Raw genomic sequence first — 9,232 nt, 5'->3', positions numbered from 1 at the left:
CAAACACACACACACACAAAGACAGATAGACTGATACACTCACACACACACACACACACACACACACACACACACACAGACACACAGGCACACATACACACACACACACACACACACACACATATACACAGACACACAGGCACACATACACACACACACACACACAGTGACACACATATACACTCACACAAAAATAAAGTCCTGTCCTTGGTGCTGAATGCTATCCACACAAACATACACACAGACACAGACACACACACACACACACACACAGACACACACACACACACACACACACACACACACACAGACATACCCAGTTGTATGTTGGAGGACTGCTGCCCCTCCAGACCTTTCCTCTTGTGGCTCGGTGCGTACAGACAGATCACACTGAACACGTAGACGTTCCACATCCCGTACACGCCTGTCAGGAACGCGCTGTTGATCTCCACCGTGTGCTCCTCCCCCCACTTCCAGTAGCCCTCGTTAACCTGTGCACAAACGAACAGAAACAAAAATTTTACTCTAAACACTCAGAACAATATTAGAGCCCCTGGAAGGTTTTGTGTTACCCAGTCTTGACTATTCACGTTTGAACTGGGAACAATACTGAGGAAGCTTGCTCCATAAGATAACGATATTCTAAAACAACTCTCAGCAAAATAATATCTTCAGAGACATACAGCTATCAGACATCACAAGCGAGAGTCTTGCACTAAATCTCTTATTTTTTATAATATCTAAAATCCAGTAGGGAACAAGACATCAAGCAAAAGGGTATTCTAGTTTGCTTGATGACAAAATTGGTGATAAAATTTCTGATTAAGATTTCTGTCCAAGACATCCCTCTTAAATTATGAGGCTAGGTTCTCTCAGTAAAACACTAAGAGAACCTACCTTAGAACTAAGGCTATTCCCAGAATAACTTTGGTTTCTGATGTCAGAGTGCAGGGCTCAAAATACCCACCTGAAACCTGCAGTTATTAAGGAAAAAATTAGGATTGCAAGACAAAAATATACACTAGATGAAGCTTTTCTGCCAGAAAAAGCAGAATGGTATTGATTAATATGAATATGTTAGCTGAATAGCGGTATAAAAAAGTATGTTGAGCCCTGACAGCAGTTTAGAGTGTATCATGAACAACTCATTATGTTCACATGGCTGGCAGAGTTAACTACCACAGATATCACTTGTGGGCACAGCAAGACAATAGGCCGAACCCAACACCCTTAATTAACCTCAGGTAGTCCAACCACCTCAGTGCAGGGTTGAAGGACACACTGAAAGAAACAGTTAAGACGACTCCCTGAGATTTTAAGGACTTTGAAGACTTAAGACAACTTCCTTCCATACTGAGGTGAGTCAATCAACTTCTTCTCTGCCCCTACTTCATCAGGATGTACATGTAATTTTAAGGTCATAACAAGTAAAATCATTGGAAAGATTGTCGGATCTAAAATGTTTAGTTCATGCGTCATAACAAAATGGCGATGAGGAAATGTCAAACAGGGAACATGTCTAAAGGCAGTGTCTAGGTTGACACAAAGTCAGACACCTTCTAGAATTATCTTTTCCTTTTAACTTAAAGATCCAAGGAACTTTCTGTCTAGGATTTCTTAACTTCTTCTTGACACTCATTTAAGCTGAAAGAGATTTCATAATTTTAGATATACTTGCGTCAACATAACAAGGAGGAAACAATTACCACATTATATACAAACTACCAGCTACAGGAGTGAATTATGAGATACTGAAATCCTACTGGTGAAATGTTTCATAATTTTCCAAACACTGTGACCTGTTTACTGACAGATATCTTAACGAATAATCTTCACCAAACAACTCATGTATACTCAAAACAAAATGGCGACGAGGAAATGTCAAACAGGGAAAATGTCAGAAGACACTTGGTTGTCACACAGCTAGCCACATTCTGATCAGATCTTTGAAGTTTTAAGGAACTTTCTAGAATTTCCACTTCTTATTAAGACACAAGCAACTTACAAGCATAAAGGAAGGAGATGAAATTCATGGTTTCAAATATACTTGTGTCAACATGACATTAGGAATGGAAACAATTACCACATTATACACACTGTCAGCTACAGGAGAATGATGAGATACTGAAATCCTACTGAAATGTTTCTGAAATGTCCTCAAAACTTTTCAACCTGCTAACTGAGGTGTTCTCACATACATGTATCTCATTAATGACCAATGGTGTACTTGATGATTCTGTGAACTACTGACACAACTTTGCTTTATTTTTACAGACGCCATTTCCTTGTCTAATGGGCCACTGAAGAATCTGGGCCCGTAGTTCTTCCTTCAAGGATTAGACTTCCATCAATCATTCTTCGGGATCTTCGTCAAGGTTAGTTTAAATTACAACTCCCACATTTCTACATGTATTAAAGCCATATAAGGCCTCACCATGTTTTTTGGTACATACAATTGTTGTAGTTGGGCCTCAGGAGAAGTGAATCTTGCAATAACGGCTTTTAGGGGTTCATCTGTGCAAACCCAGGCCAATAAAGATGTCCCTTAGTGCTACTTGGACTACACACCTTGATCAAAACCTCACATAACAACCACATTGCTCATATAGTTCAGAAGTGCAACAGAAGCTTGGCACAGGTGGGAAGGGTTAAGGATTTACTACCGAGTCGGCAGAGAATAGCCGTTAGTCAACACCTTTAGTTAATAATCCCACATATAGACTACTGTTGTTCTGTATGGGGAAACACAACACAGAACAACATCAGAAGACTACAGGTGGTCCAGAACAGGGCAGCAAGGCTGACTAAGCTATTGGTTGTGATAGTGATGTACATGTGGACACCATGCTGAAGACCTTAGGATGGCTGACTATCAGGACCCAAATTCAACAGAGAAGCTTTGTCACTATGTCACAATTGTGGAACAACACAGGCGACAACTAGTAAAGCATTAGACTGTAAATAGGAATTGTGTTATTTAAGGAATTGTGTTATTTAAGGAATTGTGCTATTTTTGCTTCATACTGTTAACTTAAAGTTTGTAATGTTTTTGTATATTCCTCTTCACTTGTAATACATGTAACTATGTATATATGTATGTAATGTGTAGACCACAGGGAGAATAGCCTCTTATGAGGCTAATTGTGGATGTAAATAAAACTCAAACTGAAAAACTCAGATGGACTTTCATGCTTTGTATCTGATCTCTGTTGTACAGGCGACACATCAGTATGTCCAACAAAGCCAGGAGGATGCTGGTTCTTCTGCTGATCCTCCTGAAGGAAGCTGGCCTGACCGCAGCCTGCAGCAGCAGCTGTTCATCATTCTGTTACTGTACCAACAGAGGCCTCAGCAGTGTTCCTCAGGACCTGCCTACAAACATCACTATGCTTTACTTGTGGGGCAATTCCATCAGAACCTTAAATCAGTCTGATTTCTCAAGGTACAGGAGCTTGATATCATTACATCTTGGTTCCAATCAGATCTCCATGATCCATAACAACACATTCCACAACTTAACCAGCCTGATTGAACTGCATCTTTACTCTAACCAGTTAACAAGTCTGCCAGCTGACATATTTGAGGGACTTGGTAATCTGCGGTACTTGTATCTTTACAATAACCAGTTAAATAGTCTGTCTGCTCACATATTTGAGGGACTTGGTAATCTTAGGATCTTGTCTCTTTCCACTAACCAGTTAACTACTCTGCCAGCTGACATATTTGTGGGACTTGGAAATCTGCAGACCTTGTATCTTTCCACTAATAAGTTAACTAGTCTGTCAGCTGACATATTTGTGGGACTTGGTAATCTTAGGAGCTTGCTTCTTTCCACTAACCAGTTAACAAGTCTGCCAGCTGACATATTTGTGGGACTTGGAAATCTGCAGTGGTTGTGGCTTCACAATAACCAGTTAACAAGTCTGCCAGCTGACATATTTGAGGGTCTAGGTAATCTGCAGATCTTGTATCTTTACAATAACCAGTTAACAAGTCTGCCAGCTGACATATTTGTGGGACTTGATAACTTAGAGTGGCTTGACCTTGATAGTAATAACATCCCCAGTATTGAGGCAGGCACATTCAATGACACAACAAAGCTACGTTTTCTAGACCTTCATAACAACAGCATCAGCACCATCACAGCTGACATATTTGCGGGACTTGGTAACTTAGAGACTCTTGACCTGGACAGTAATAACATCCACAGTATTGAGGCAGGCACCTTCAATGACACAACAAAGCTACGTTTACTAGACCTTCAGAACAACAGCATCAGCACCATCACAGCTGACATATTTGGGAATCTACTTCAGCTTCAAGCACTGGAACTTTCTGATAACAACATCAGCACTTTCCCTGTAGAGGCCTTATCAAACTTGAATATGCTGTCAGAGCTTACATTAGATAATAACCAATTAGAGACACTGCCAGTCATGGCATATGACATACTGGCTTCCATTTCTGATGTAAACATTGACAACAACCCCTGGCAGTGTGACTGTAGGATGGCTCCCTTTAAGCAGAGGATGAACGGGTCTTACACATTTGAAAACCAGATCAGATGTGCCGGACCTGCTAACCTTACAGGGCAACTCTTACAGGATGTAACATTAAATCCTGAAGACCTGATCTGTGAGGAAACAACACCAGTCTACTCCACTTCCAGCACAAAACACATGGCTGACTCTACTGACCCTCCTTTTGTTTTGACTGTGACATTAACACTAACTGAGAGCAATACAGGCCCTGGTGATGGTGGCATTGTCCTGTCTGTGCCCCTGCTTGCTACCTTGGGAGTTATTCTTGGACTATCCATTATCTGCACTATTGGCTTTGCAGTAGGGTGCATGTATAAGAGGAGGCAAAGGGATACTACTCCCCAGCAAGGCTTTAGCAACACAAACCCCACAGGCACATCCAGTGGTCATGACCAGATAGGTCTGAATAAAGTTACAACAAATGCAGATTCTGAAATAAACAGTCAGTCTAGAACACCACGTCTCAATAGAGAAGACAGCCAGCATATCTATAACCTCCCAACAGATGAGGACCCTGACACAGCTGAGTACAACACCATAGACGATATTGATCAGTCAGAAAGTGATGATGTCCTTAGTCCGTCACAAGCATCACAGCCAGGCTCAGGGCAAATTCAGCATGTCGGCAGCTTTAACGATGGTCATGAGGTTCCATCTCCCTCCCAGCCTTCTGAAGAAGGTCCACAGTCCCACAAATATGAGAACAGCCACGTGGCAGCAGCTGCTAAAGATGCTGCAGCTGGTCCACAGGATGCGGTGTATGGCTATGAGAATGAGACAGTTAATAACCAATCACAGACAGCAGCTGCCCCTGGTGCTGACAGCCCTCACCACTATGAACCCCTGAGGAACCCCAGCAGTCAGCAGCAGCACACATACACATCCCTCATGCCTCACAGTTTACAATGCCAGTAGATGATGGATTGATAGATAGATTAGACAACAAATTGCAGTTGCTTTTTAAGAATTACTCTCTAAAAACAATGGTTGGCCCCCAGTAGAGTCTTGGGTGCCATCCTACTTGTATACCGGGGCTCCCATACTCACTCCCTAAAAACCAAGTCCTGACACCTATGGCCAGCAAAACAAAGGCTGAGATTGCAGGTTTGACTTTTGAGTAAATTTGTGGATGAAGAGGTTTTGGCGCTTGTGTGTAAATCTGTAACATACTAGACACATTTAGAGTAAAGTGCACTGATATAGTTACCACACAAACAAACAAACAAATCAAACAAACAAACACAAGTCATGTAGACATTGGTAGTAGAGACCGAAAGGATTTTAAAAAGGGCCACAAAAAGACGACCTGGGCTCAAAGAAAAGTAGTATATTGAGGATTGTGTGGAGACCTAATAAATATCATATAGTCATGGTAACTATATGGTTGAAGGTTTAAGTCTACTCTATACATGTAAAACATAAAAATGCATACTCTTCTTGTAAATCAAATATTATCTTTTATCATATGTAAATCAACAAAAGCAAAAATGTTATAAACTGTGGTGTGCAAATACCCTGTATTATAGCTTTCTTATACACCACATATTTAATAGGGTGGCAGGGCTAGTTTGATTATTATGATACTTTTTGATACATTGTATACAATGCACAGTTAAAGGTATACTTTGCTGGAATCAAATTCTAGTTACAATTTGACTGTAACATTGCATGTATACTTAGTGAGCTAGATTGCATATTTACCATTATATACTAGTCTTATGTTGTACGTGGCACCAATTGTAGTTACCGCACAGTATACATGTACATAGGTAGTAGGACAGAATTTTTTTAAAAGGGCCACAAAAACAGTACCTGGTCTCAAGGAAAGGTGTTACAAGGACAGACATAATGTAGGATCCTTGACCAGTAGTACCTAAACTGATATGTGGAAGATTGTGTGGAATCCTAATAAACATTATATATTCATAGTACTTACGATGATAGAAACAACATCATTTACTTGAAAACAGAACTAGAACCTGGAGGCCTGGCCAATGGTTTTAGTCTGCTCTATGAAACTGACCAACATTTTACTTCAAAATGGATCCTTTTATTGTGAATCAAATATATCTCTTATATGTATATATTAAACAAAAATTTAGCAAAAATGTTAAAAACTGCGATGACTGTGGAATTAATCAGGAATATTCTGTGATTTTTATAGCTTTCAGTAAACTTAACACCACATGTTGGGATGATGGCTAGTTTAATTAATTACTGTGTATACTGTTTAATGCAATATATGTATTAGAATTCTCTGTTAAATGATATACTGTGCTGAAAGTAAAATCTAGTTACAGTGTGAAATTGTTGAGGAATAGTTTTACATGAATTCATAACTTCAATAGCTTTTTAATTAGTGAGTTAATTGCATACTGATCATATATACTTACATAGAACATACCATACAACATAAGTTATATATATATATAATTATAATATTGTAAGTTGTAAGGACTGGTAAAATGAGAGAAGATACTGGAAGATGGTAGAACTGACAGTAGGCAGGGACTTTAAATGTACCTTAGATCTAGGAAGGGAATAAAATGGAGGTGTTCAACTCCAGTCTTTGTCTGTGTGTTCATGTCTTAGGTATAAAGATTTTATATATAATCTCATTCTATTTTGGAGAGAAAACATGAGAACCTAGAAGATAGCAAGATAGAAACTAGACATTTAAGGCCCATTTAAACTTAAAGCACGGGCAACAGCAACAGATATACTAGTATGCAGTTGTATTGTACTTTGACAAAAATCTTTTGTGTTTTTTTAAATGGAAACCAACACCGTAAACTCCACCGACGTACGGTATTGGGCCTGGGCGGGCGGGCAGCACTCCCAGCGCCGTAAACATACCGGCGAGCTCCCGGTGGTCTGTTTACCATAATAAAAAATTGTCATTCTTCGCTTTTAAATAATTTGAGTCCGGTAGGAGGGAGGAGGGGCAAACACAATTCTGTATTCAGCAATCTCCAGATTGTTTGACAGATTTACTGGAGGTAGGAACGATGACAATAAAGTTAACGTTTAGTCTTTGATTTCGAACTTCACTGTGTTGTCAGAGCACAGACTGCCGAGGTTATATTATAGCTATCGGTACGATTTAAAAGTACAAATGTACAAATAATACCAGAGATAAATGACCAATGTATCCCAGGATATATGTACTTACCTCAAATCTAGTCTTGCGTGGTCAACTCGGTAACAGAGATCTGATTTTGCAGTCAGCATTTCGAACTCTCCACTACCTCGAGCCGCCATCTTGCCTAGCGGTAGCCTCGTACCCAGTCTATCGTACCCTGGCTATTGGGTGGGCTATCTTAGGGGTTCTAGGAGCTGTCCAGTGAATGAATTATGGCAGGGGTAAATCAATTGCCTCCAATTGTGCAAACTCCACACCAAGTGCATAGATAAACCTCGCTTCGTAGAGCTCCTAGAGTCCCGAAAATGGTACTGGTAGCCTGTATATGATGGCTGGATGCGAGGCTATCTTGTGGCTCTAAATCTTGAGATCACAACACTACGCGGTCAGAATCTATTCAAAATCTTCACAAATCCACATTTTTATTTTCATTTTTGTGTTAATAACATCATAAGTAATCTCGCCCCCTTTTGTTTTACACGGTCGGGCCTAAAGTTTTCCTATGTTTAACCTGCACAACTTGCATCCATATACAAGCAGAATTCTGTGTGAACTGCTTAGTTTATACATAGTATAAACTATCCAGAAACCCACCTGTGCCCGACCTGTGGCAGAACCTTCAGAGCCCGTATAGGACTTGTGAGCCACAGCCGGACACACAAGACCTGATGTGATGTTCATTGGTCATCGTCGACTACGACGGACGAACAACAACAACATAGAAAGCAACGCAAACTTCCAGAGGGAGGCACTTCTAACAAACAGTAATTATAACAATGATAATAACAATATGCCACTTCTTCATAAAAGTCTTACATTTGTGCAGTTCATCCCCGATGGCCTTTATTGAACGCTAACGTTGATAATTATAACACTTTCAGCTCAAGATACAAGTTTTACCATGATAGTAATCTTTTTAGGTAACCAATAATGAGAACAGGGTACTCTACATTGGAGCTTCTCTGACCGGCTTCCTTCTCTTGCCAATTAATACCCTTTTTAGGACGATTTCTACGATTTATTCAGCCCGCAAAAGACGTCTGGTGGAGACTAAGAACACGGGACGTTTTAACGCAAGTTACGATAGAACCGAGCTTTGTTCATTTACTATACTTGTACTCAGTCTACACCTCCCCCGAAACTTGGTCTGGGTACGTATCACTAAACCATTATAACCCCTGGGTCCTTCTCGGTACAAGTCATATCTTCATGAGCTAAAAACATCTTCGCTTACTCTCAGAATATTCCTGGCTACAGAAAAGGACATGGCCGCCGCTACTCGTGTTACACTTGGGCACAGTGTACGTTACGCTGTGAGTTTGCACCGATGTTTCAGCACAAAGGACAGGGACAGTTTACAGTTCTTTCCGCTTGTCGCTTTCCTCATAACGTTCGTGTTGTATCCAGAACTGTGCTTTATCAAGAACTATACTGACATAATTGATACTTCTCGTATTACAATACTCAGGAGTGCAGCTGTGTGTAACGCTGTGAGTTTGCACCAACATTTCAGCACCAAGGACAGGGACAATTTGCCGTTCTTTCCGCT

The 9,232-nt window shown here is 40.4% G+C and overlaps 1 protein-coding gene across 1 annotated transcript; it reads left to right on the top strand.

The window, feature by feature from the left end:
• The first annotated feature begins 3,230 nt into the window (after positions 1 to 3,230).
• Positions 3,231 to 5,749, top strand: LOC109477543 (leucine-rich repeat-containing protein 15-like). Its single transcript, XM_019778856.1, has 3 exons — positions 3,231 to 3,601; positions 3,818 to 3,921; positions 4,114 to 5,749. Exons 1-3 carry the CDS (start codon positions 3,231 to 3,233, stop codon positions 5,454 to 5,456), a joined length of 1,818 nt encoding a protein of 605 aa, XP_019634415.1. The 3' UTR covers positions 5,457 to 5,749.
• The last annotated feature ends 3,483 nt before the right edge of the window (positions 5,750 to 9,232 follow it).

Source organism: Branchiostoma belcheri, unplaced genomic scaffold (genome assembly GCF_001625305.1).
Source record: "Branchiostoma belcheri isolate BF01 breed outbred unplaced genomic scaffold, Haploidv18h27 scaffold40, whole genome shotgun sequence".
In the NCBI taxonomy this organism is placed as follows: domain Eukaryota; kingdom Metazoa; phylum Chordata; class Leptocardii; order Amphioxiformes; family Branchiostomatidae; genus Branchiostoma; species Branchiostoma belcheri.
This window is presented reverse-complemented; position numbering and strand designations above follow the sequence as displayed.